Consider the following 24,410-nt stretch of genomic DNA (forward strand, 5'->3'; position numbering starts at 1 on the left):
TAATCAAGAATATATTACTTTATAGGGTCGGAACTATCTCCTTCACTGCGTTGCGAACTTTTGACTGAAATTATAATACCCTCTGCAAGGGTATAAAAATGTATAGTATTTAGACCTTCCATCAGCGTCGTTTTCAAAATTGATCAGCATACAATGTATGCCATACATCTATAAAAATACGATTTGAGCATTCTTTATAGGGTTGGAAATTTCCATTTCCAAGGGTTTTATTATACCCTTAATAAGGTCAAAAGTGTGCAACGCAGTGAAGGAGACATCTCCGACACTATAAAGTATATATATTCTTGATCAGGATCACCTCCTGAGTTGATATAGCCATGTCCTTCGGAACGGCCGGGATCGGACGACTATATCCTATAGCTGCCATATAACTGATTGATCGGAAATGACATAACTTTGGTGTTTGTAAAGTTAGGAAGCTGGGATTTTTTATGGGTTTTATATTTGGCCAATCAATCCGACCTATCAAATTTCATAAGGATCGGCCGACTTTATCCTATAGCTGCCATATAACTGAACGATTGAAAATGCCACAACTTTGGTGTTTTTAAAGTTAGGAAGTTGGGATTTTTATGAGTATTAAGAATGCAATCTTGTTTTGTAACGTCAGGCAGTATTAATGATAGATTTATAGACAGGAATAATTTTGAGATCTCGAAATATAGTGGAGTTTCGTGTATAGCAATTAGTTCTACTTAGGCCTTATAGGCAGTGCCTTAAAGGTGGATTCCCCAAAAGCATGCGTAAAAATAAATTTAAATAGCCACGATTTCGTACAACGAAATCTTTTTTTCATTTGATATTTATTCAATATTATATTTTGTTTCATGTAAGTTTTGAACTTAATTATTAGTGATAAGTAATAACCTAACGTGAATAAAACGCAATTTTTTTGTTTTGTTGTTTCTGTCTGACTTTTAGTTATTTAAATTATTACTCCTTAGAATTTCACCGAAAATCTCTGTAAAAATTAAAACTAAACTCATAATTCCGGCCTATTTTCGAGAAACAAAGTTGTAACGCGATCGAATGGAATACGTTATTAACGAAATCTTGAAATGCGGACATAAATAAATTACATGTGGTTACGGAAGCTACTATCTAGTCCTAAGGAAGTGGCCGATGACCACCACGACAATCTGTTTACGACCAGGTCTTGGGCACACTGAACGGACCGAATCGCTGGTGGTTGTCCACGCCCCGCACCGCAAAGTAATACCGCTGGTTCTCCTGGAACTGATTCAGTGTTACGGCCATGGGCAAGAGCATGGCGTTGACATCGCCCACATGCCGCCAGCTCTCCGTGCTGGGCTCATGAATCGTCTCCTGGTATGCATAGATCTGGTATGTTACACACTCAGCAAACCGCGGACTCGTGTCCTCCAGCGTCCAGGAGATAACGATTCCGGTGTCCAGCAAACTGATCCGGATTACGGGTCGCGAAGGTGGCACTTTCCAGGCGGGATTGAAGGGCTGGGCAGGCGACGTGGGCAGCGGTGCAGGATGCGAGTATCTTAAACGTGAAGCAGCCGGCGGGGTATTTTCCGAACGTATCTGCATGGTTACGTTTGAGCCCAGTGAACTTCGTTGACCTATGGGTTGTAATTAGAATCTGTTAGTATAACATGACAAGTATAATATAAGCAATTGAACCCACCTGCACCATTGTTTTGGACTATCTGACGGGCACTAACACGACCCAGTTGCATCGGTGATGCTCGAACCACACTTCCGCCTCCACGACCTCCTCTTGTCCCAGCCGCCGCCTGGGCATTCCGCTTCACAGCCGCATTGGACGCCTGTCGCAGACGAGCGTTCGCTTCGATTTGAGCCTGGGATGCCAGGGCAGCCTGGGCAGCCTTTGCCGCCGCTGCTGCATCATCCTCGTCCGTCAGGTCGATTACGGCCTTTTCCTTGGGCTTGGCCGGCGCCAAGCTGGGCTGCTGCTGCTGGCCATAGGCACCAGATCCCGCTGACCCGCTGCCGGCAGACGACATTGGCACCGAGACGGTGGCACCGGAAAGCGGTGGCTGCTGGGCTCGCACTTTCGTTGTGCACTTAGGCGCTTGTTTGGCTGGGCTGGGACCGGGGCCGGAACCAGGACTAGGACGAGGTCTGCAATAAAAAACTTGGTAAGTATGTAAACTTTAAATCAAAACGCTAAAATATAGTTGTTCGTAATATTTGTATACCCTTGTATTATAGTTTGGGTCAAAAGTTTGCAAATGAGTGAAAAAGACATTTCCGACCAGACCGTTTATACGCAAACTAGCTCTCAGTGTTAATGCTACCTGGCTGTAGCTTTCCAAAAGTCTTCTTTCTTTAGCATGTAGTATTTCTAAACGGGACTAAATAGTTCTAATGGAGGTCTCTAATTAGGAAGTGCGTATCGACTCTGCTAAGAATGACGATCAAGAAACGCTACTTTTTCAAGAATTCTTTTAATCAAACAGTAAGAATACGATATACTTACGTTTGGTACTGTTGCTGCTTCTGGGACACGTAGGCGGAGGCAGAATTCCGGTTCCGCATGGCGGCAACCTTGGCCGCCAATGTGGCCGCCGAGGCCGCCATGGAGGCAGTGGTTCCGGTGTGCTTGGAGGCGTGCATGGTTCTCTGAGCAGCCGGCGATGTGGTCTGCAAACGGTGCACGTTGGCTTGATTGTTGACCTGCGGCACAGGTAGGATGTTACCGGGCCCTGGTCGCTGTGGTGTTACCTTTTGGAGGCAACCCCGTCGCACTGGGGCCGTGGGTGTGGCCGACGCTGCAGGGGATTGAGCAATATTAGCGGTGGACCGAGACTGCTGGGGACTAGGGCTTGGAGTGGTACTGGGGTTGGGACCCAGGCCGGATGAAGGTCCTGTTGAAAAGGCCGGTCCAGGCACGGGTGGTCTGGCCCGCATTGGCGATCGCATCGGCGAGGTGCTGGCCTTAGGAGGCGTACCGCTAGGCGGGGCCAACATACTGCCTGCAGAATGCGCCTGTTCCGGAGCAGAGACCGTGGGTTTAATGGCCTTGAACGGGATACCCACTTGAAGGCCAACGGCCCGCGTTATACGCACCGGTGCTGTGAAGTGCGAGTTCTTGGTCTCCAGATCCTTCAGCACCCGCTTGTGCACAGTCTCAAGGTCGAGAAACTGCTTGGACACCTCGGCAATCTTCCGTCGGTAAGTGGCCAGTGTATTCTCGCATTTGTCGAGCTGCAAACGGATGTCCGCAAACTCACTTTTGACAAGCATTCCTTCGACGACTTTTTGCAGCACCAACTCCTCCAAATCGTCGCGGGTCATTGTATCCAAGCTCCGGCGGAAGGACTTAAAGAACTCTAGACGAAGCGGCTTAATATCCTTTTTGATTTGCGGTTCAGGCTTGAGCTCAAGTTTAAGTTCTTTTCCGTCTTCTTCTTTGGGTGAACCCGCCGGTTTTACCTTCATATGTTCGTCCTGGCCATCCAGGTCAATTTGGAGCGTTCCGTCGACGGAGCTGTTCGAATCGGAGTCTTCAGTCTTAAGTTTTTTATTGGGTATTTCTTCTTCCCGATCCGGACTGTTGCCTAGAAGGTCATGGCTCCGCTTGACAATTTCCTTCTTAGCTTCCTTTTCGATGGAGGATGTTTGGGGTTCTTCAAGCCCCGTCTCCAGATCAGGTTCTATTTTCTCATCGGTACTAAGACGTACTCGCTTCGATGCCGACTCCTCGACCTCCTCAGCGGGCCGCAAAAGATTGCTCGAATTACTGTTTCCATCCTCCGTGGCAGTGGACTTCGCCTTAACGTGTGTCTTCAGTTTCTCAAACTGATCACACGCATTGTCGGAATTGTCCAATAGTAGGCCTTTGGCCTCAGTCGATTCCGCTGGTGAATCACTGGGAAGTTCTTTGGCAGTCTTTTCTTTCTCTGTACTTTGGAGAAGGTCCTTTTCCAGCTTCTTTGCCTGCGGTTCTTCATCCTCATCCTCTGACACAAGGACAACTTCGTCATCTTTAGGTTTAGGATTCTCGGACATCTTACTTTCTGAAGGGTCAACCTTAATGGTCTTATCAATAGGCTCAAAGAAAATTACTTCGTCATCGGACTCCGTCTCTTTGGCTTCCTTTTCACTAGTTGGTTTTTCCTTAACCAAATCCTTGTCATTGTCAACGGATGACTTTTCGCAAACCCCATTAACTTTGGGTTCCTTATTTTCTGATATAACCATTGGTTCATCATCTTTCACTTTCTTCTCTTCTCTTTCGAGGGTATTTTGGTCCGTCTCCATAAGCAAATCGACTGTCGAGGTGTCGTTTATTTCCTTGGTTTGAGCTTGCCTCTTTACCTCAGTTTTGCCCACTTTTGTAGGATCTTCTGTTTCCTCGTCTTCGATCATAAAAGTCTCCTTTGTCTCCTCAGTTGACTGTGCCTCTTCTGGCTTTTCTTTTTTCTTGTTTTTCACCGCGTCTTCAATTTCTTTCGTCGTTTCCGGGATTTCTGACCCCTGGGTCTCTTTCGACTCTATTTCCTCGGTCTCTTTCGCCTCTTTTTTTCCTTCGTCCGCTTCTTCCTCTTTTAGTATATTAGCCTCCTCCAGCTCTTCTGTTTCCTTGATCTCATCAAGATTTTCTGTTTCCTTGCCCTCTTCCGGCTCAGATTTGTTGACCTCATCGAGCTCTTTAGTATCTTTGGCCACTTTAGGCTTTTCTGTATTCTTATCCTCCTCGGGCAGTTCTGTTTCCTTTGACTCTTCGGACACTTCGACTAATGGGGGCTCTTCGCCTCCAATAAAAATGGGCTCTGGCGGCTCTTCGGTTACCTTTGTGTCTTCGTTTACGCTTGGTGAGTCCTCTGTGGGATTATCTTCTAACTGAGGCTCTCTCGCTTCGTTAGCTTTAACTGGCTCATCTTCAGACGTATCCACGGGTTTTTCTGAAATTTTATTTTTTTTAGTCTCCTTATCCGTTGCTGCTCCTATATTAAGAGTAACTTTTACGGTATCATCTATTTTGGCTATGGTGTTCAGTTCCTCCGTTGTCGTCTCGCAAACCACACACTCGTCGGAGGAGTCCAAATCTATGATGTCCGCTTTGGGTTTTGCTGGCTCAACTATATCAACCTTCGCGACCTTAAGAATTTCATCATCGGAGGAAATTTCTTCCAGTTCGGCAACTGGTTTATCCCCGGTATTAAGCTTTTTACTTAGCTTGGGCTTTTCAGAATCCTGAGGACCGAAAGCATCAAACTCATCAGAACTGGAAATGCTGTCTAGAGCATCCATAAACACATCATCCGAGGAGGTGTTTACCTTTGCCCGTTCTTTTTTATTGTTATCCGCAGCATGTGCTTTGCCCACATCTTCTTCTTCCGATTTTTCCTTCGCGTCTTTTTGTTTTTCAATAATTTCCTTTGTCAGCTCAGCTATATCTTTGATTTCCTCCGACGATTCTTTGGCTGGAGCGTATTCTTCGAAGTCTTCAATATTTTCTACTTCAGCTTTTTCCTCAGTCTCTAACTCGGATACCGGCTCCACGCGATCTTCGCTTTCTGTTGATTCCACCACCTCTTCTTCTTCTATAACTTCTCTATGCTTTGCCTGATTTTCCTCCGTCTCATCTGTTTTTACCTTCGTCGACGCAGAGTCGCATTCCTCGCTCTTATCGGGTGCCTCCAGATCGTCTGAATTCCTGGGACTACAGTCCACAATGGAGCTTATCTTGTCCAGCAGTGCGTCCAAATCGCTGCCCGCATTGCGCCCCTGGTCCGATCCTGTTACCGGTTTGTCTATAATATCCTTGACGGTGTCAGTGGTATCGACTCCATTGGGAAGCTCACACAGGTCCTCCTCATCCCTGGACGTCCGACTCGATTCGTGGCCAATTGCTGTAATTCAAATATCGATATACCTTAAGGCATATTTCTCCATTTACTTGATTTAAACTTACCAGGGGTGGAGAGGGGTTTTACTTCACCACCGAGGTCTGATGAAAGAGTCCGCATTAAAGCCCCTTCTGAGGACAAATCCTTTAGTTCGACGTTCTGGCTAACTTCCATCATTTTGTATCCTTCTTGTTTCCCAAACTATTCCGAAAACATTGAACGGCTAAATGAATGTAAAACAACATTTTAGTAAGCAAAAAAAAGGCAATCAATAACCGCGGCTCTTCTCTTCAAGGTTTCAAAAGATTTTACGACTCCGGTTAGAAAAAGACAAAAAAATTAAAACATTAAATATAAGAGTATATACCATGTGCTAGTAAAAAAAATTGTCTAAAGAGCTTTTAAAAGAAAGCTTCACAAGCTTTGGTAATAGTTTTCTTCTCTCTATCGATGTCAAAGTAATAACTTGGGAATTATACTTTATAAGCTTGCCTTGAGCGAATGAATTTTTTTCAAATCGGAACCGAAACGTATGAATGTACTTATATACATACATATGTATTAGCCCCTAACGAATTCATTCAAATCCATTTTCTAACCTAACACTGAGATAAGCGTTCTAGAGTTTTATCCCTCGGGAGAACCGATTATCATAAGGTGTTAGATAGTGTTCCGATTCGAAAACTTCGGAACCAGAAACATAACTGAAGACCAACAGCTTTTTTGTTTCTTTTTTTGGACTCGATACGGTGTGTATCTACCTATAGTCTAACCATGTGTTATTGTTGTTTTTGTTGGTTGCTCCAAGCGCTCGTTGCTTTCCGAACGCAACAATAACAACACATCGTGGCGACGACTGCACCGAAGAGACAAAAGCAAAGCGACGATAAATATTCTTGCAAAGGATAGAAATGGCTAACGAAAGATGCAAAATAGGGGGTGAAGAGAAATTGAAATGCAACCTATAACATTGTCGTCTGAAATGACAGTTATAAGCATATAAAATTTTGCGGTAACAAAAGTAAGGTTAGGTTGAGTTAATGGGCTTGTTAGGCTATTATTTTTGGGCAATTGTAATAGTAACATAAGTTAAAGGTGACTTACAAGTTTGAGTGTCCAGATACTCGGTTTTCTATTTATTTCGATTTAGCTACACTTGGAAAAATCAAAATTACTTGAACTTCTCGCCGCGTTCCGAGCAAAAATGAACGAGGCGAACGCCAAACCAGCTGATGGTGAACAAAATGAGAGCGAGAGAGTAAACAGCTGAGAGCGGCAAAGCGTGAGGGGCGTAAGGGAAAGCGGGAGGGAGATAGACGGCAGGAGGGCGTGCCTCGGGATGATAAGATTCGATAATGTAATTCTAACCGGACGCCACGGAAATCACTTTCACATCTCGAACTTTAACCTCTGCCAAAAAGTAGGACAACGTAATATTCGCCTACTTTTTTATTTGTCTACAGCAAGTTGGCAGTTCTCTTTTGGTTTGGTGGTAATTAGGAACGAAATAATGAAAATTAAAAAAAGCAAAGGGGGATGGTCCAAGAATTAAACTTAGCCAAAAGAAGAGATCTTCGTTGAATCGAAACGAAAGTTTAATAGCAAAAAGTAAAATGTGAATAATAATAGCGCAAACAGAACGCGTTTTGTTGCTTGCGAGTGGGAGGGTGAGATGCGGACGTACTGCGTTAGAGCGGGACGACTATATGGCCTCCCATTAAGTGCAATTTCATAGGGGGGGGCATACATTAAACGGGTAAAGACGATTTAGTACTATCCATATCATCATTCAACTTAAACTCTAATTAAAAACTTAATTTAAGAGGTGGCAAAACGAAAAATGTTAAAGATTTAAAGAATAAGTTTGGAAAAATATACCTTGCCGAAAAAAACTTTCAAAAATGTAAGAATTTGGAACATAGGGTCCGTCCGTCAGGTCTTTTTGAGATGCACTTAGGACCTTGGCAGGATACCGGTTTCGCATAGAGTCGCGGAGCGAGCGGGACGGACAGAGAGAGCGGCCGGAGAGCAATTGAGAAAGAGAACAAGAGGCCAAACATATATACACCTGGCTATATGTGTTTGTCTGTATGTAGAAATTAAATAAAGTTCGCGTATCGCCGAATACCACACGACAAAGATACAGCAGCGGGCCAAAAGCAACAGCTACGGCAGCAAGTAACGAAAATTGAGGCATCGTTAGCTATATCTGATAGTCCAAATTTAAACTTGGTGTCCAGCCCCGTATAAAGAGTTGATCCTACGAGCTAGGGTTAGCATAATGCATCAGCGAATTGAGAATTGTTACAATGATAATACTTTCCCAGATCCCAGATAATTAGTTTTCTATCTGCTGGTCCACAAATGCAAACAAAGATGCATTTACTCTTTATGTACTCTTGCAACCAAATAAAATTAACTGGTGAATCGTCTTTAAAGCCTTTTTTTTTTATATATGCAAACCAGAGTTGGGCGTTATGTCTATTATATCTATCTCACTCTCTCACGCACACTAGAGCACGACCGCATTAGCAACGGTATATCTGTGTGAGTTTGTATGTATACCAAAATGTGTAAGTGTGCAATTTTGCAACGCGTTCACATTCTTTTTAGGTTACGTATCGATTTTGATGCAGAGTGAGGTTAGGTCGAAAAACATCCAAGTTTTTGGAAATTTCACGAGATCAAAAACATTTTTGAAATCCTCTCAGCGCCCACTATCAATATCTGATATCAGATTTTTCATAGAGACCCAACCCCGAAAAAAAGTAAACCAGCAAGCTGGCAAGCAACAGCAAAAGCAAAACGTCGCAACGTTTTTATTCACCTATTGTACAATTTAATGTTTTCAGAGTTGCCATGTTTGCATTATGCTTACGCTACATCATATATAAAATGCATTATGCCCAAGTTAGTTCAACTAAAACGCAATTATAAACAATATTGTGACCTCGCTGTCGAGCAGGGTTGTCGCCAGCAAGTCATATGTTTTTAGCGTTGCTATAGTATTGCGGCCAATAGTCACGTGGATGTGTGAATCGTCTAGTCCATCAATCACCAACGAAATTAATTCAGATATATATCTGATTTCATATAACCTGTGCGAAAAGCAACCACCTGACAACCCTGAAAACACAAATGCCTTGGAAGAGCCTCGACCATATCTGACGTATGGTACCCAACCCAAATTAAAAAATGTTCGAAAACCTCAAATCTTAACCCAACTACCAAGAAAAACATAAATTCAGGTCAAGAAATGTCAATTATATTATAAGGTGTTTTGTGTAGATAATAAATACAATTTAAAGAAAAAAATTTTGCACTTACCTTCCTATGACCCGATAAACTCGTTTAATAACTGTCCTAGTCACGAAAAATATTGGGATATGACATAACCCACGTCTACAACTCTCAATGGACAGTGATTTAAAATAATATAACAGTTTTTTGACGATTTGTTTACAATTTGCAGGCAAATCCGTTTCCGATGCCCTTAAACGATGAAGAATGAAACGCAGACTAAAATCAGACAACAACAAAAGGTGCCGAAAAGAACCAGTCCAGGCACAACTGGTTCCAAAGAGTAGCGCCCAGATTGCAAATGAGCGGCATGTGGAATAGAGATGTGTTCGTTACCACGACTATGAGTAATTTTAAGATATCTCAAACGGAACTGGGAACCTATAAAAAATCGAATCAAGTTTTTTAAATAGGTTCAAATTAGTTTTTCTATGAAGAAACGTTAATGGAAAATACTTTGTATTTGAACTATTTAAGCCTGGTATGTTCTTATCCGTTATACTACATTTGGACTCAACATTAATATATTTAACGAAATATTAATACAGTAAGCTATTAATTCAATATCTGGTTACCCAAAATGTCACTAATCATAATGGGAATAGTTAGGATACTCGCTTGAAAACAAACCATATTCTCGCAAAAGGGAAAACTCTTGTTATACTATTTAAAACATCGTGACGGCAATACCCGTGTCCATCTCTAGTTTTGAACCGAACAATATCATCAGTAGCATCTAGGGGTGCAAAAAAGACTGTAATTTTGTGTTAACGGAACCAATGGCTCATAATTGGAACTCCTACCTTAAAATTGGTTTTAAGTAATAGTACTTGCAAATATGATTGATATTTTTAAAATAAGTAACAGCACATATAGAATACGTGTTTTATAAAACGAGAATTAAGATTTTTTCCCTCAATCTTAAAATATTTTGAGTCAGGGAAAGGAACCATCACGTGCCATCCCTAAACGCAGCAGTGCAAATCTGATTCCGGTTCCCGAACTATGGAACCAATGGCAAACGAAACAAAATATAAACATCTGTAGATTGTAGGTTAAATTGTTTTATAATAACAAATGCAGGAAATTTTCAATAAAGATGAGCAATCTGTTAAATTTTGCCCTGCGTCAGGGAGTCAATTCAATTAAGCGCCTTAGCTTTACGAGTTTAAGACTGACAGTTCCGACTATTCTTAGCAAATCGCCGGTTTCCTCGATAAAGAAGTTCTCCTCCCAAACAGCCCCATTCGATGTGAACACCAGTGTGCCCAAGGACATAATACTCTTCAAGTATGAGAATCCAAACTTTTACAAGATGCTGAACTTTTTCGGCATTTGTCAGTTTGTTTTCTGGACATATCTCTCGCATTTTGCCTTTACTACGCTGAAGGATGCGCCGGTGGTGGAGAAACCCGGCGAGGATCTAAAGTGGTTCCAGCGAATAAATCTAGGCGATAACAAGTACAGAAATGGGATTACAGCTTGCAGTTTTTTGATAGGTAAGTGTGTGCGAGTAATCTATCAATGCATTGCGACCTTCTAACACTTTAGAAACCCTTTAGGATATGGAATTCTGGTTGCTGTCTGGATGTTTACCCTTCGCTCGGTGCGTTTTCTTATCTTGAGGAAGGGAGGTCAAAGCGTTTCCTTTGTGACCTACGGACCTTTCAACCGCAATCGTATTATGACAGTGCCCCTCAAATGTGTTTCCGCCGAGGAATCACGGAATTTAGCCAGAGTGCAACTGCCCATTAAGGTCAAAGGGAAAACCCTCTACTATGTTCTGGATATGCGGGGAGAGTTCCGGAATGCCCAATTGTTCGATTATACGGCGGGATTAAAGCGCCGCATTTAAAAACGTTCTTCAAGTAGTTGTGTTATTTTGTAACTTATTATTTGTAAATAAAAATGTACACTACTTAAAATAAAACTCCGCCTTAGTAGATGGGTTCGGGTTTCTGGGTGAGGAGCAGTCCAAAGCGCTTCTTAATGGTGAGTCTCTGGCGGGAGTACTTATCCTCTGGCGAAAAGCGTGCTGGATGAGCGGACAAAGTTGGATGACCATCCTCAGTGCGTTTCTATAAAATTAACAAATTAGCAGATGCATTAATCAAAATTAAAGTAAATTTACCTTAAGAGTGTAGACTCGGTCACCGTTTTCGTTGATTGTGTACATCAGATACATTTTGGACCTTTTTTTCTGTGTTTAAAGACGCAGTGAATAAAACACGTGTGGCGTGCGTTGCAATGGGATTGCGTTAGGGATGGGTAAACCTGTCACGATATATCGATATATCATATATTTGGGTTTTTAAAACACTAGGTTTTGGTTTCGATAGTAAAGCGGAAAGTTATAATTAATCCTATTCAAATTGTCAATATCAAGAAAAACCACAAATGAGACGAAGATTCTATGGGAACTTAGTGGTTTCTCAAACCATGGAAAAAAACTCAAAAATAGATTATATATTATCGAACCTCTTCCATCTCTATACCGACTTTTAATCCAGACTTGGCGGAATTTTCTAAGCAATGTCAAATAAAGTGGATAAATTGCACAAGCAGGCTTTACGGGAGCAACAGAAGCGAATCAAACCGGGAGAATGCATGAAATATGTGCGTATGGTCATAGATGCAGGATTTCTGGGCATACCCGTGGGTCAGGAGATGCTGAACCAACTAAATTCCAAGGATGTTAAGTATGAAATAAGGAGCCTGCCAGTCAGCTACAGCATTATATGGGAACGTAATGTGGGACAGCAGACGATTACCCTAGGAACCAGTCCCACTGGTCTGAATGAAGCCTGGAAGCGTGAGAATCAAGTGGTCCAATGGTTATCCGAAAATGATTTTCAAAAGGCTGTTAAAAATCAAAGTCTTGTTTGTCTGGGACCCAGATTACACGCGTCGTTTCCTGGCTGCCAGTACACGGTAGCACTACCTAAACTTCGTCATAGCAAGCACGGCAGTTCAGCAAGCCAGGATGCTTTGATAGAGATGCAGTTGCTCCAGGAGCTCCACGTGGAACAACTGAATCGGCCCGAAAGCCAGGATCTGTTGGCCTTTCTCCAGCGCTACACGAAAGCCATAGCGGAAGCTCCTTATAAGAAGCAACGCAACGAAACGCTGGGCACTTTCAAAAAGTACCTGGCCAACGATAAGAAGCAGTGCGTTCGAGTGGAACACGGAAATGGATATGGACGTCTATGGCAGCAGCATCTAAATAGATTACCCCAGGTCACACTCGAGGTGGCCGAATCCATTATAGCGCAGTATCCCTGTCCCAAGAAACTTTTAGATCACTTTTCTAATGATCCCACTGCAGTGCAAAGTCTTGCCGACTTAAAGATCAAGCGCTGCAATGGGCCCCAGCCTCTGCACACCGAACGTCGCATCGGAAATGTTCTCAGTAATAAACTGTACACTTTGTATAATGCCAAGGATCCAAATACCTTGATATAAATTTAAAAATTAATGTCAAGTATTGACTTACATAATCTATTGGATATATGCAAGCGTATTTAAATCTAAAGACTCCCTCTCTAGTTTCATGCCATTTTTAATGAAAATAAATTGTCAATATTATTAAAAAACACCTCGTTCGTAGGCTTTAGAATCTGCTCATATATTAGCTTCCTAAAGTATGTACAATTAGAATTAAATGTTTAAGTAAGATCTAAATATTTTACATTATTCTTCTCATCGTTGAAGGTATAATTTTAAAATCACAATGTTCCTATACACATAACTATGAATTCAATTAATTGTTGTTTGCACACCTGAAAAATTGATAATATGTCTGGTCGAGAATCAGAGCTTTGTGAACATTGGATTGGGCGAGAGATGAGAGAGCCTTGGCCTATGAAAAACTTTAGTCTGAACTCTATAGCGTGGCCAAAATCCGGGTGAATCCCAGGCAGGCGGACACTATGGTCTGACCGAGGCCCCAGATCATGGCGTATATGGGCGACATGGGTAGGCTGGAGGCTCGATGCACGAAGGCGATGACCGCACTGCTGATGATTCCACTCGAGGCAGGTGACAGGAAGCCCATAACCAGGATCAGGATCGAGAAGAATCGCCCGAACTTGTGCTTTCGGAGCGTCACAAAGGCCACCACGGCAGCACAGGTGTGAATGAAAATGGACGAAAACAGGGCCCACAGAAAGACATGGTACCACATTTCGCGAAAGGTATTGAGTCGAGCCTGGGATCGGAGTCCCATCACATCAGCGATGGTGTCCAGTTCATCGGTGTCATCGGTGTAGCCCTCGGAAAACATGGCTGACTTTGTCTCTATGGAAGATGGCCTATGTTTATTACTAGTTATTGCTTTTCCGTTGCTCAGAGTTGGTCAGTTGAGTGTCCAGCAGCATGTCTGGGGGAGATAGCTTCCTTATAGCATGTATCACCCGTTTTTCATGGATCTGCAAGAACAGGCCCCATTAGATTGTGCCTCTTTGTATTTATTTAGACTCACGCCCACACGTGTATGCTATAGACCACACCCACATTGATTGTATTTTACAGCCGATATTGAGATCTAGTAATTAGGAGCTTAATCCTATATGTATAACATTGTTCAAACTTTCGATTTATGTTGTATTTTAACAATTGTTTGGCGTATTTTTAATTCGGGCAACAATCGATTGGACTTCGTCACGGCACAATATTAGCCTTTTGCTTGCGGCAGTGATATCTTAGTCAGGCTTTAATATCAGGTTATTGGTCATAAGCAGACATAACTGCACATTTTGACCAAAACAAAGCCCTTTTTGTTAATTAAGTTAAATTTTGTAATGTTTTTGTCTGCGAATTAACTTTAGCAACGGGAATGGAACGACTAGGGAGTGGACCAGTTCTGATAAGCAGTCAGCTGTGAGACATTTGGGAACTAGTTCGTTTGCAGTATTAAACCTATATAGGATCAGTATTAAAAGAGGTGTTAAAAGACCATTTTCATCAAAGGAAAATCATTAGTTTGAGAATGTATCCGATAATTAAAGCCTCAGTTTTTTCTTAAAACTGATTAAGCTCAGCTCACTTATCGTTATCGAGCCACCTTTATTGCTGAACCAGTTCCACAAGAACTGTCTTAGCACTAGTGACAACTCTGCAACCAATCCATAAACAAAAAAATTTTGTGTAAACTAAAAACAAAAGCGGAAGTTGAAAAGCTAATTTTTATCATATAATTTGGCCTCTTATGATTTGTTAAGTTTCTGTTTTGGAGTATGGGATGCTGAGAGATCCTTGAACAGGTGTAAGTCGTCCTGCTGCTATGACACATTTTATTCGAGGCGAGTGTACATACATACATATGTATATATATATATAACTGCATCCAGATATGTATACATATATGTACCCATGTATCTTACGCACTCTGATAGCTGATATATGTGTGCACGGCCGATCCGAGAATCGGTTAAAGTTAAAGCGTCCAATTCCACACTGTATATGATGTGTATTTTAAACCAGCATATGCTCGCAAACCAAGATTAATTAAGAGCCCCCCATTGCAGACTTCATAAATTGTTCGACCCCACAAAACCAACGACGCATTTAATCAATGTTCTCCAACGGATTGCCGTGCAATCTGTCGTTTCCGAGCTGTCTTAGTGTTCCAAAAGACGAGATCGGTAATGAAGAGCTCCTGCCATCCAATATGGGGACTCGCGAGCCGGTTATACTCAATGTCTATGATATGGTGGGTAGTCCAATCTCGAATACACTCCTATAGCTACATTAATTTTCATTTGCAGTACTGGATCAACGAGTACACCACCTCAATTGGCCTGGGCGTTTTTCACTCCGGCGTAGAAGCGTTCGGCACCGAATTCGCCTACGGCGGACATCCCTTTCCCTTTACAGGGGTCTTCGAGATTTCACCGCGGGATCACGACGAGCTGGGCGATCAGTTTCAGTTCCGACAGAGCATTCAAATCGGCTGCACCGACTTTACGTACGAGGAGGTGCGACGGATCGTCGAGGAGCTGGGTAATCAGTTCCGGGGCGACCGATACCATCTCATGAACAACAACTGCAACCACTTCTCGGGCTCATTAACTCAGGTGAGTTTTCGCTTACCTACTAAATTAGGGGAACTTTCCATTGATGTTCTAGGTTTTACTTTGGGTGGTTCCTTACAGATAGTAATACAACATTTGGGGTGTGCTGACTAATGAATCACCCCATGTCAGATACCGTGAATTACAACCGAAATATATTGTAGTGATTCATTTGAATCAAATAAGAAATCAATAGTGTTCTCATATTCTTACTCCAACCATTTCCATTAAAGGGTACGAAATATATTAGGCCTTTCTTTAAAATTAGTTATTTAATGTTCTGTAAGACGACATGCCCTTTAAGTTAGTTTTAATTGAAGAAATTTACATCTTGTTAAAGTTAAACCAAAATGGGAACTTTGAAACTCTATTAACATATTCAAAATGTAGTGGATTAACAAGCCAATGAATTATATATACTTTTCTTGTTTCCCATTTTAGATACTTTGCGGCCAAGAAATACCCAGTTGGGTCAATCGTTTAGCGCATTTCAGCTCCTGTGTGCCATTTCTACAAAGATGTTTGCCAAAGTAAGGCACTGAAATTAAATAAAATTAAGTGTATGATTATAATGATCATTTTCTTTATTCCTACCGGCTTTTAGAGAATGGCTGACACCGAACGCCTTGCAGCAGAGCATTACCACAATCCAAGAGCGCGAAGACTCCGATACCAGTCCTCTTTGAGACGTTACCTGACCGAGAATATGTCACTTGGCGACACTCAAGCGATCATAGTTCACACCCAACTGCAGTCCTAAGACCAACATTGTTAAGTTACACAGAGCGAAATGCCGAGTTACTCACGTCACATCAATTTCCAAGCCAACAACGCCCCAAACAAAAAGCAACAACTATTATTAATAGACTTAAATTAGGCGATATACATACTTACATAGAACATACCTACATAGAAACATACTTATACATACATACGAAGTGACTAAATTATTGGCTATTGTAATTTGTATTTGTAATATGACTATTCAGAATTAAGATATTATTAAGTGGCCGGTAAATTTAAGTAGCAGGCGCCGTTCAGCAGCAGTGTCATTTATAGAATTTTAAATTAAATATGAAGACATCGAGAAATCATCATTAGACACTTGCTAAATTGTACTAACAATACCGCAGACATATTGGTGAACGATATCAAAATGTTGCCCAATTTACTTGTTTACTTTTGTCAGCGGTGGGAATTTTTTTTTTGAATTCCCACCAACAATCTGAGCTCGATTATTGAGATGATTTCCTGGTTGATTTTGTTTACACCATTTTACAGAGTTCATAAGCCGCATGTCTATCAAAACACCAAAATGATCTGTTATCGATAAATATATGTACTTGACATTCTGATATTTACACATGCATAAATACTATTATTAAACATTTTTAAAGAAAAATATATTTTGATCGAAAACATTCGGTTGTGTTTTATTTTAAATCGAGAGCTGTGATATTAGCAAAATTGTTTGTGATATCATCTTATACATGCCTCGAAAAGAGCGCCTATTACCATTTAAACCTCTTCATGTTATTTAGGGGGGACCTACAAAATTTTCATAAAATAAATTGAGCCTAGTCTAAAAAAAGATTTTTTACTTATTTTTTAGAGGTTCTCGTAACAATATATGTATATTCTTAACAAATCAATTATTCAAAAGCACTAAAAACTAAAAATCCTTTAATAAAACAAACAAATTCTAGTGGGTAATAACTTTGTTTTGTATTTATATATTTTTAAATCCTCTACATAATATTCATCAATTGAAAATAAGTTAACTTTTGTTTTAGTTTATAACTTGAATACGATTAAGATAAATATATTAGGATTAGCTTTGTACAATGGGAACACTTGGTGGATTAGCAAACTTAAACCAGGCTCGAGACATTATTGTAAAGGCCAACGGCTGACACCTCGTCAAGATCGATATCGTTAGGTGGAAGACTGGGATGCGGCCAGTTCCGTGGGCGAGGATTTGGATGGGGCGGGACAATAGCCTGAAAGGTGGGAGACTGAAGAGGCCTATAGGTGACCGCACCCACATAGTCTCCTTGCCTCAGGGGAACATTTGATTGGGGCATCCTCTCCACGTATAGGTCTTCATTACGATAGAAACTCGCATTTGGTACATAGCCGGAATGGATCGTTCTCTGCGGGTTTTGCGGTATCGGTGGCCGATGGGGGAGCTCATGAAAGTAGGCATCTTTGGGTATGTGTCTCTCGGGCAGGCCGAACTGGGCAGTATTTCTGTGAGGCATACTGTAGGTGGGCGAAGGATTCGAAGATGTGGCCTCTATGTGCTGGAAGTTATTATTCAAGCGGGAGTGTGATCTTGCCGCAATCACATTAGCTGTCTGGGAATCCTGCCGATTGGAATCAATGTTATTTTGCAATTGTGCTACCATATCCCGAACCTGCCCAGCATTCGGCTTTTTCAGGCACTTGATCTCACTGTTTCGGATCTCAACCTTGTTCACATTTTCATTGCCATTCTGCCTCACTTCAGTTTCCTCGGCGTACTCCATGATGGGATTGGAGTAGAATAGATTCGACACGGCGGGGTAATTTTCCTCTAAGCACAGTGGCTGACGCTTCATCAGATTGGAGATACCAGCTGCCTCACAGGCCTGCTCCTTGTAGAGCAACTTATCGCCGCCCAACCTCTCAGCACTTTCATTAACAGCCGCCTCTTCTTTTCCAAGATCCGTAAAGGAGGCATCCTTTCTCAACGCCTTTATCACGGAGTTCAACATATTTTCCCCTCTTCCAATGCGCTGGTAGTATTTGTGATAATCAGGCTGCGGATTACTGCCCGTGGGAGATGCCTCCCAGTCCCAGCTGTTGGAGTTTTGGGAGGGATTGGAGGTCTCACTGGAGTTTGGGTACCGCCGCATTACATTGGTGTACTCATCGAAGTTGGGGCTGTTAACACTTTCTTTGTCTTCCCTTAGTTGGGCTAATTCGGCTCTGGGATGGGTTTTATAAGATGGCGATAGGGACGATGGCTGGTGCTTACTTTCCTGTTCACTGTCTCTTTCCATGATCAAGGTAGTCTTCTCCAGGAGAACGCCCAATCTTTCGGACACTTTGAGGAAATCCAGCTTCAGTTCATCCAGCTTTGAGTGCTCTAATTGTGGGACTTGCTCCTCTGGTCGTACCTCCTCTTCAACCAGCTCCTCATCCCCACCTTCTTCCTCATCCTCCTCCTCTCTAGCCGCATTGGAATCATCATCGCTATCGCTGTCCAGTTGAGCTTCTGCTGATCGGTGTACTATAGCTTCCACTGCCTGATCTTCAAGTACATCGACACTCCTGGAATTGGTGAGCCTACCACCCTTGTGGTTGTTTTCCAAGAGTTCAAGACTGCGACACCTGGAGAGGGTTCTTTCGATCCTTGAGTTCCTGTTCTGCTGATCGAACGTGGATCGCATGGGTTCGCCTCTTCTCAAGAACTCACTGAGGTGCTGCCTCTTGCTTTCACATCTCAGCCTGTCCTCGATCATCGTCCTCGTGAGCTGTTCAATCTGATCGTTGGTTTTGATGGCCAATGCCTGAACCTTGTGACCCAATCGCTCCTTGGTCTTGTGGACGTATTTTTTCAAGCTCTTCCGATTGCAGTTTAGTTTGTTCTCAATATGCCGGAAGAAGGGACCGCAGTAGCAGGTATTACCCACACTGACAGGACCCTTGTGAATATGGCCTGCCAAGTCCAGAAAGTACTGCTCGCCGGGTTTCAAAGGCTCCTTGGGTAGGGTTTCCAGTTTTGGGGAGGGAAAGGCGCGAGGATCGGGAAAGTAATGACAGCCATAAGGCGACCAATTAATACCCTTGTCCACCACATCCCTTTCTCGATCTCTGTCCTTGTCCGATCTGCTGCCACCCTCTCTGGGTTTCTCCTTGCGGTTTCGTATCTTCTTCGGCGTGTTCAGGATCTCGATGATCTCTCGATAGTTCTTCCTGATAGCTATGTGCATGGGACAGTCTCCTTGGGCATTTTTAATACCCAGACGAGCATCAGCCTCCAAGAGTATCCTGGTGAGCTTTCTGCGTCCCATGGCGCAGGTGATGTGCAAAGCGGTGTCACCGTTAAGATTGGTTTTATTAGGATCACAAAGGGCGGAGAGAAGGATGCGGGTGACTCCGGCATGTCCATATCTGCAGGCAGTGTGCAGCGGAGTATCGCCATACTGGAAACAAATTCTTGAATATGATTATAATTTTCACCATCCTCCACTTACATTATTCTGGACATCGGGATCAGCTCCAGCCAACAGTAGTTCCCTGGAGCTCTGATTGTGACCATTTTGGGCGGCTAAATGGAGGGCTGACAACCCCTCATTGTTGGCTATGCCCAGGGCACTATTGTGTAGGGCTTCGATAGTCTGGTGAGCCACCCTCGCCCTGCCCTTATTCTTGTCCTTGTCTTTGTCCTTCTGCCCCTTTCCTGATTTTCCAACCCCCGAGGAAGTGGGTGGCGTTGGGGGTGTGCAGATCAGTTTCACGCAGCGACTGAACCCTCGACTGGCGGCCTCGTGCAGCGGGGTATTCCCCTGCAGGGATTCCCTGGCCAGGCGGTCCGCGTTGCTAAACAAAAGACCCACCACCCGCCGATCATCGCCGGCCGCCACCGCCTCGTGCAACGAAGTCCAGTTGCTGGAATCGGGCTGAAATAGGGGCAAGGGTTAAGTTAGTGTAAACTTGGCTGAATCAAGTGCATAAACTCACCCCAGAGATGGCATTTGGCAGAGCTTCCTGTTTCGAAATGCGGGAGGATCCATGCTGCATTGTCTGTGTTAATATTAAATGAAATAAAGATAGTTGTGTTTGGATGTTTAAATTTGTTAAATGTTCTGCATTATTTTAATTTATGACAAGCAAAGAAGCCAACTTCGGCAAGCCGAAGTTTATATACCCTTGCATTTACATTTCGATTTATATGCCTATATTACTAAAAACAATGAAGCTATGTCGATTTTGCGCTGCATTTTAACAGCAAACCAGAAAAATACAGCAAAATTATTTATTTTCATTATTATTTTTATTTAAAATTTTGATTTTCTTATGGGAGCTATATGATTTTAATGTAATTAAAATCCAAATTCCATAGTATTTAAATATTACCAAATCAAAAAGGACACAACAAAAATTAAAAACAACAAAGTTATACTTTTTAAAATTTTTTTTTCCGATTGTTTCTGTAGGAGTTATATGATATAGTCGCCCGATACGGCTCGTTCCGACTTATATACTACCTGCAATAGAAACAATTTTGGGAAAGTTTCAAGAGCAGATAGCTTTAAAACTGACTAGGCTAGATCGACTCTCCTGGATTTGCTGATCAAGAACATATAGGGTCGGAAATGTCTCCTTCACTGCGTTGCAAATTGTAACTTGTTCAAAAGTATCAGAGAAAATTGCGTAAAACCAGTCAAATTGAAGACGAGACAACTATTTTACACAAAAAAAAAAATTTTAAAAGTGTAGGAAACATTGTTTTTGTTTTTTTCGTATTTAAGAATTGGGCATTTACCCAAATGTGTAAAAATTCATGGTTTTTTTTACTATTATTTCCTGATTATGTCTTTTGTTTGCATGTTCGTTAATGATGTGTTGAAAGATAAACTTGACCTAGGATCTCATCAAATGAATATGATCTTTGATCTTATATTTTTTTTCGTGTATGTGCGTGTGTGTGTGTCTCACGTAATGGCGTACCACGTAGTTGTTGCAATTACAAACAGAAGTGGGAGTTAAACCAAACCGTTTTACCAAGAGGCTTGGAATTTCAAAAACACCTTTAAAACATTTGCCTATTGTCTTTCTTCTCGGCACATTAAAGAAACATATATGGTTTCTTGTATTTTTAGCACAATCACAGTAAATTCCTAGTGCTAAAATCCTGGTTGAACTGCGCCTTCGTTTTCTATATTTCCAACTTACTTTTCACTTTTTTAAATTTCCGATTTCGCGCCGTTATTTATACATTGTTATTCTTCACTCCCACGTATTTACACATGCTTTTGCTAGAAATTTTTTTGTATTGCTTGATTTTGCACTATTTTGCCTACGTTTAGTGGAACGCCCAGAGTTAATTTGGCTTCAAGCCAGGCCTAAAAGAGACTAAAAGAAAGCCAATCACAGGTAAAATTGGCAACAGGTTTCGAACCGGGTTGCCGTACTACCAACAGCTATTGCTTCATCCGATAGTTTGGCATATTGGCTGCATTCGAGGGCGGTCACACTTAAGACCAATTTTGTTTGTCATCGGCATTTCGCATTTAACTTTTCCAATTGTTTTAAAGGAGCTACCAAAATGGCACTGGCTGAAATCTGCAAGATATCCAATGCTCCATACATGAAGCCATCTGCCTGGTCATCGGCGGACGCGGAGGACGACTTGAGGGGGTTAACCTGCAATCTAGCCAATCCCTACACACTGGCTGCTCCGCCATTCGAGAATGTGAGTTGGGTAAAGACTGGATTCCTGTGAGGACACCACTATATGATCTCTACTATTTCCAGCCCATGCACAACCTTAACCAGATCCAGGCCAATGCCGGCAAAACCGGTATCAAAATCGACTTTGACCACGGCACCACAACGCTTGGTTTCAAGTTCAAGGGCGGCGTCCTCCTGGCGGTGGACTCCCGGGCCACCGGTGGCCAGTACATTGGCTCACAGTCGATGAAGAAGATCGTCGAGATCAACCAGTTCATGCTGGGTACTTTGGCAGGAGGCGCTGCTGACTGTGTGTACTGGGATCGCGTTTTGTCCAAGGAGTGCCGCCTGCACGAACTGCGCAACAAAGAGCGCATCTCTGTGGCAGCGGCCAGCAAAATCATGGCTAACATTGCACACGAATACAAGGGCATGGGGTTAAGCATGGGAATGATGCTGGCTGGTTACGATAAGCGCGGTCCTGGCTTATACTACGTGGACTCAGAGGGATCGCGCACGCCAGGCAATCTGTTCTCCGTAGGCAGTGGCTCACTTTTCGCCTACGGAGTTCTGGACTCTGGTTACCACTGGGATCTGGAGGACGAGGAGGCCCAGGAGCTGGGGCGTCGGGCCATCTACCATGCCACCTTCAGGGACGCCTATTCCGGCGGCATCATTCGCGTCTATCACATCAAGGAAGACGGCTGGGTCAATATCTCCAACACCGACTGCATGGAGCTGCACTACAAGTACCAGGAGCTGAAGGAGCAGCAGCAGGCGGCTCAGTAGATTTGGTAGTAAGAGTGTATAAGATATTCAGTCAAACGAAGTTTGTATTTCTTGGAAAAAATAAACATGATAGAGTCTTAGTTTGTGCTCTCTTTGCAGGGGGTTGTCTCGAAGCGTCGTTGATTGGATTAAAAACTAGAATATAATTTGTATTCAATTTAAAATAAATAAACATTCGGTTTAAGGGTTATCTGATTTGTCTTCTGCTGGGAGTCCATTTTAAATTTGAAAAAAGAATGTGAGACATTTTGTAGAGCGTGGTATGTATTTCTTTAAATAAATAAAAGTGATTTTGTGATATGTATGTACATATGTATATAGACTAGATCTCTTGCTTGGTCCTTTCCTTTTGTTGGGATATCATTTGAAGGGTTTCCTTGTGCCGCATTTCCGCTCGTTTTTGCTTGAAAGTACGCTTTCCTCCCTTGGGGTCCATGCGTTTCCTTCGCAGGACACCCCTCTCCATGGCCTGGCGAAGTTCCTGCTCTGCATCTAGGTGAGTGGGTATGTGTATCTGCCGGATCATGCGGTTTCGCACCATAAAGTGATCGAACGGATGCTGTCCTCCATTACGATCGATGAAAACTGCATTGGAGAGTTCGCAGGTCATGTGCCCGTCGGCTACATCGATAACTCCGGCCACAGACGTCTCGTTCTGCAAATCGATGAGAACTGGATGACCTTGCAGCATCACTGGCCAGCAGTTAAGGGTGTTGGACACCAAATACTTCTCCCGCGAACTAAACTGCTGCATTATTTCCAGAGATTTAAAAAATATTAATCATGAAGAAGCAAAGCTGCCAACTCGATCCATAAGTTTTTTTTTTTTTATTTTTAACCATCAGAAGAGAAAATATCCTTAAAATTTCAAATCGATCCGAAAAAAATTTACTGAGAACCTATTGCATTTTACATGTTTGTTTGATCTTTTAGTTGTTGTAATAATCGTATAAAAAAGTTTGTTAGTTTTCGTATGAAAAATTCATGAAAATTGTCTATTTTTTGATTTTTAAGAGCGGTAAGCCCTGGGAAATACAACAATTATATGAACACAAAGTAAATTAGGTACATTTCGGATTCTGATCTTAAAATTACTAAATGAAAGACTAAAGTTAGATAGCTGTTCCGCGCTCCAGATTCTGTTTGATTTCCGCCGTATGCTCGCTGTAGAATCGGTCCAGCTTCTTGTTGAACTTGGAGTTTCGCTCGTTGATGAAGTCCACGTCCGCGTCGTCGTTGTAGATTCGTCTGCGGGAGTACTTCTTACGACGCTCGATTTGCTGCTCCAGGTCCTGCACCATGTTATTAATGGCACCAGGAGTGTCCTTCGTTCTTGAATGCAATGTGGTGTGAGCACCGCCGTAGAAGGCTTCACCGAGCGCCTCCTTTTGCCTTTCATATTTGGCCATGTCGCGGGTGGGCATGCTCTTGACCAATCGACTGTACTGCCTGGCCGTCTGGGCTTCGTAGGTGGAGAAACCCAAGTCCGGATTGTCCTTGCGCTTCTTCTTTTTCTCGATGCGATCCGCATCCACCGCCGAAACCTCGAGAAGCTTTAGGCGTTCGTAATCCTTGCCAGCGGCCTGTGCATCTGAGCGCGCCTTGTCGTCCGCCAGAATCCACTCCGCCTGGCGCTTACGTGCTTCCCAGTTCTTTGGCAGCTTCTTGCGGGCGTCCTCTGCCACCACTTCCTGGTGGTTGTCCGTCCGCGCCTCCTGCCGCTTCTTGTGCAACTCCAGCAAGCGCGCCTTGCGCTCCGCCAGCTTCTCCGCAGCCGTTTTGGTCGTTTCCATTGCGTTTTTGTTTGAGAAACTGGTTATTCTGCTCGAAATTTCGTGATTTTACGTTGTTTATCTTTGTTTTTTTCGAGCTTGCTTTGTGGGCTTAAAACGCGTTGGCAGCACCAAGAAAATCAGCTGTTTCGCTTAACTGGCAATTC

At 42.7% G+C, this 24,410-nt stretch overlaps 10 protein-coding genes across 14 annotated transcripts; 4 read left to right on the top strand and 6 right to left on the bottom strand.

Moving 5' to 3' along the window:
• Nucleotides 1-781: 781 nt before the first annotated feature.
• On the bottom strand, nucleotides 782-9,409 carry LOC108050152 (activating transcription factor 7-interacting protein 1). Of its 2 annotated transcripts, none has more exons than XM_017131666.2 (5): nucleotides 9,198-9,409; nucleotides 5,936-6,093; nucleotides 2,495-5,873; nucleotides 1,679-2,136; nucleotides 782-1,613 (listed from the first exon to the last, which is right to left on the bottom strand). In XM_017131666.2, exons 2-5 carry the CDS (start codon nucleotides 6,045-6,047, stop codon nucleotides 1,165-1,167), a joined length of 4,398 nt encoding a protein of 1,465 aa, XP_016987155.2. In that variant the 5' UTR covers nucleotides 6,048-6,093; nucleotides 9,198-9,409; the 3' UTR covers nucleotides 782-1,164. The 2 variants fall into 2 exon arrangements, with proteins under 2 accessions (XP_016987155.2, XP_016987156.2); XM_017131667.2 differs by lacking the exon at nucleotides 9,198-9,409 and adding an exon at nucleotides 6,975-7,076.
• A 713-nt stretch (nucleotides 9,410-10,122) lies between these two features.
• LOC108050164 (transmembrane protein 223) lies at nucleotides 10,123-11,100 on the top strand. Of its 2 annotated transcripts, XM_017131688.2 has the most exons (3): nucleotides 10,123-10,220; nucleotides 10,412-10,669; nucleotides 10,733-11,100. In XM_017131688.2, exons 2-3 carry the CDS (start codon nucleotides 10,486-10,488, stop codon nucleotides 11,023-11,025), a joined length of 477 nt encoding a protein of 158 aa, XP_016987177.1. In that variant the 5' UTR covers nucleotides 10,123-10,220; nucleotides 10,412-10,485; the 3' UTR covers nucleotides 11,026-11,100. The 2 variants fall into 2 exon arrangements, with proteins under 2 accessions (XP_016987177.1, XP_016987176.1); XM_017131687.2 differs by having other exon boundaries at nucleotides 10,153-10,669.
• On the bottom strand, nucleotides 11,040-11,437 carry LOC108050171 (H/ACA ribonucleoprotein complex subunit 3). The gene is made up of 2 exons (XM_017131700.2): nucleotides 11,302-11,437; nucleotides 11,040-11,248 (listed from the first exon to the last, which is right to left on the bottom strand). The coding sequence occupies exons 1-2, from the start codon at nucleotides 11,353-11,355 to the stop codon at nucleotides 11,108-11,110; spliced, it is 195 nt and encodes a 64-aa protein (XP_016987189.1). The 5' UTR covers nucleotides 11,356-11,437; the 3' UTR covers nucleotides 11,040-11,107.
• A 218-nt stretch (nucleotides 11,438-11,655) lies between these two features.
• LOC108050162 (crossover junction endonuclease EME1) lies at nucleotides 11,656-12,763 on the top strand. The gene has a single exon (XM_017131686.2). It carries the CDS (start codon nucleotides 11,703-11,705, stop codon nucleotides 12,630-12,632), a length of 930 nt encoding a protein of 309 aa, XP_016987175.2. The 5' UTR covers nucleotides 11,656-11,702; the 3' UTR covers nucleotides 12,633-12,763.
• An 11-nt stretch (nucleotides 12,764-12,774) lies between these two features.
• LOC108050169 (transmembrane protein 170B) lies at nucleotides 12,775-14,029 on the bottom strand. Of its 2 annotated transcripts, none has more exons than XM_017131699.2 (2): nucleotides 13,683-14,029; nucleotides 12,775-13,597 (listed from the first exon to the last, which is right to left on the bottom strand). In XM_017131699.2, the coding sequence occupies exon 2, from the start codon at nucleotides 13,450-13,452 to the stop codon at nucleotides 13,054-13,056; it is 399 nt and encodes a 132-aa protein (XP_016987188.1). In that variant the 5' UTR covers nucleotides 13,453-13,597; nucleotides 13,683-14,029; the 3' UTR covers nucleotides 12,775-13,053. The 2 variants fall into 2 exon arrangements, with proteins under 2 accessions (XP_016987188.1, XP_016987187.1); XM_017131698.2 differs by having other exon boundaries at nucleotides 13,651-14,029.
• A 222-nt stretch (nucleotides 14,030-14,251) lies between these two features.
• On the top strand, nucleotides 14,252-16,662 carry LOC108050167 (deubiquitinase DESI2). The gene is made up of 5 exons (XM_017131694.2): nucleotides 14,252-14,433; nucleotides 14,696-14,880; nucleotides 14,936-15,244; nucleotides 15,683-15,771; nucleotides 15,846-16,662. Exons 2-5 carry the CDS (start codon nucleotides 14,743-14,745, stop codon nucleotides 15,925-15,927), a joined length of 618 nt encoding a protein of 205 aa, XP_016987183.1. The 5' UTR covers nucleotides 14,252-14,433; nucleotides 14,696-14,742; the 3' UTR covers nucleotides 15,928-16,662.
• A 302-nt stretch (nucleotides 16,663-16,964) lies between these two features.
• LOC108050154 lies at nucleotides 16,965-21,349 on the bottom strand. 2 transcript variants are annotated; one of them, XM_017131670.2, is made up of 4 exons: nucleotides 21,185-21,349; nucleotides 19,970-20,032; nucleotides 19,483-19,908; nucleotides 16,965-19,431 (listed from the first exon to the last, which is right to left on the bottom strand). In XM_017131670.2, the coding sequence occupies exons 2-4, from the start codon at nucleotides 20,027-20,029 to the stop codon at nucleotides 17,113-17,115; spliced, it is 2,805 nt and encodes a 934-aa protein (XP_016987159.1). In that variant the 5' UTR covers nucleotides 20,030-20,032; nucleotides 21,185-21,349; the 3' UTR covers nucleotides 16,965-17,112. The 2 variants fall into 2 exon arrangements, with proteins under 2 accessions (XP_016987159.1, XP_016987160.1); XM_017131671.2 differs by lacking the exon at nucleotides 21,185-21,349 and having other exon boundaries at nucleotides 19,970-20,071.
• A 121-nt stretch (nucleotides 21,350-21,470) lies between these two features.
• On the top strand, nucleotides 21,471-22,551 carry LOC108050193 (proteasome subunit beta type-5). The gene is made up of 2 exons (XM_017131754.1): nucleotides 21,471-21,704; nucleotides 21,767-22,551. Exons 1-2 carry the CDS (start codon nucleotides 21,558-21,560, stop codon nucleotides 22,469-22,471), a joined length of 852 nt encoding a protein of 283 aa, XP_016987243.1. The 5' UTR covers nucleotides 21,471-21,557; the 3' UTR covers nucleotides 22,472-22,551.
• A 109-nt stretch (nucleotides 22,552-22,660) lies between these two features.
• LOC108050195 lies at nucleotides 22,661-23,245 on the bottom strand. The gene has a single exon (XM_017131756.2). The coding sequence runs from the start codon at nucleotides 23,223-23,225 to the stop codon at nucleotides 22,794-22,796; it is 432 nt and encodes a 143-aa protein (XP_016987245.1). The 5' UTR covers nucleotides 23,226-23,245; the 3' UTR covers nucleotides 22,661-22,793.
• A 30-nt stretch (nucleotides 23,246-23,275) lies between these two features.
• LOC108050194 (pre-mRNA-splicing factor Syf2) lies at nucleotides 23,276-24,384 on the bottom strand. Its single transcript, XM_017131755.2, has one exon. It carries the CDS (start codon nucleotides 24,262-24,264, stop codon nucleotides 23,584-23,586), a length of 681 nt encoding a protein of 226 aa, XP_016987244.1. The 5' UTR covers nucleotides 24,265-24,384; the 3' UTR covers nucleotides 23,276-23,583.
• Nucleotides 24,385-24,410: the final 26 nt, after the last annotated feature.

This window comes from Drosophila rhopaloa, unplaced genomic scaffold (genome assembly GCF_018152115.1).
Source record: "Drosophila rhopaloa isolate 14029-0021.01 unplaced genomic scaffold, ASM1815211v1 contig_115, whole genome shotgun sequence".
Classification (NCBI taxonomy): Eukaryota; Metazoa; Arthropoda; class Insecta; order Diptera; family Drosophilidae; genus Drosophila; species Drosophila rhopaloa.

Excerpts from the sequence above, each read along its gene's own strand:
- LOC108050171 (XM_017131700.2), bottom strand. The coding sequence starts at position 11,355 with ATGTATCTGATGTACACAATCAACGAAAACGGTGACCGAGTCTACACT. Across the intron at positions 11,249-11,301 it reads ACCGAGTCTACACTCTTAAG|AAACGCACTGAGGATGGTCA; the intron begins GTAAATTTACTT and ends TTAATTTTATAG.
- LOC108050162 (XM_017131686.2), top strand. The coding sequence starts at position 11,703 with ATGTCAAATAAAGTGGATAAATTGCACAAGCAGGCTTTACGGGAGCAA.
- LOC108050154 (XM_017131670.2), bottom strand. The coding sequence starts at position 20,029 with ATGCAGCATGGATCCTCCCGCATTTCGAAACAGGAAGCTCTGCCAAAT. Across the intron at positions 19,909-19,969 it reads TGCCAAATGCCATCTCTGGG|CCCGATTCCAGCAACTGGAC; the intron begins GTGAGTTTATGC and ends CCCCTATTTCAG. Across the intron at positions 19,432-19,482 it reads ATCCCGATGTCCAGAATAAT|TATGGCGATACTCCGCTGCA; the intron begins GTAAGTGGAGGA and ends ATTTGTTTCCAG.
- LOC108050195 (XM_017131756.2), bottom strand. The coding sequence starts at position 23,225 with ATGCAGCAGTTTAGTTCGCGGGAGAAGTATTTGGTGTCCAACACCCTT.
- LOC108050194 (XM_017131755.2), bottom strand. The coding sequence starts at position 24,264 with ATGGAAACGACCAAAACGGCTGCGGAGAAGCTGGCGGAGCGCAAGGCG.
- LOC108050193 (XM_017131754.1), top strand. The coding sequence starts at position 21,558 with ATGGCACTGGCTGAAATCTGCAAGATATCCAATGCTCCATACATGAAG. Across the intron at positions 21,705-21,766 it reads CTGCTCCGCCATTCGAGAAT|CCCATGCACAACCTTAACCA; the intron begins GTGAGTTGGGTA and ends TACTATTTCCAG.
- LOC108050167 (XM_017131694.2), top strand. The coding sequence starts at position 14,743 with ATGTTCTCCAACGGATTGCCGTGCAATCTGTCGTTTCCGAGCTGTCTT. Across the intron at positions 14,881-14,935 it reads TACTCAATGTCTATGATATG|TACTGGATCAACGAGTACAC; the intron begins GTGGGTAGTCCA and ends TTTCATTTGCAG. Across the intron at positions 15,772-15,845 it reads CTACAAAGATGTTTGCCAAA|AGAATGGCTGACACCGAACG; the intron begins GTAAGGCACTGA and ends ACCGGCTTTTAG.
- LOC108050152 (XM_017131666.2), bottom strand. The coding sequence starts at position 6,047 with ATGATGGAAGTTAGCCAGAACGTCGAACTAAAGGATTTGTCCTCAGAA. Across the intron at positions 2,137-2,494 it reads AAGCAGCAACAGTACCAAAC|ACCTCGTCCTAGTCCTGGTT; the intron begins GTAAGTATATCG and ends TTTTTATTGCAG. Across the intron at positions 1,614-1,678 it reads AGTCCAAAACAATGGTGCAG|GTCAACGAAGTTCACTGGGC; the intron begins GTGGGTTCAATT and ends TACAACCCATAG.
- LOC108050164 (XM_017131687.2), top strand. The coding sequence starts at position 10,270 with ATGAGCAATCTGTTAAATTTTGCCCTGCGTCAGGGAGTCAATTCAATT. Across the intron at positions 10,670-10,732 it reads AGCTTGCAGTTTTTTGATAG|GATATGGAATTCTGGTTGCT; the intron begins GTAAGTGTGTGC and ends GAAACCCTTTAG.
- LOC108050169 (XM_017131699.2), bottom strand. The coding sequence starts at position 13,452 with ATGTTTTCCGAGGGCTACACCGATGACACCGATGAACTGGACACCATC.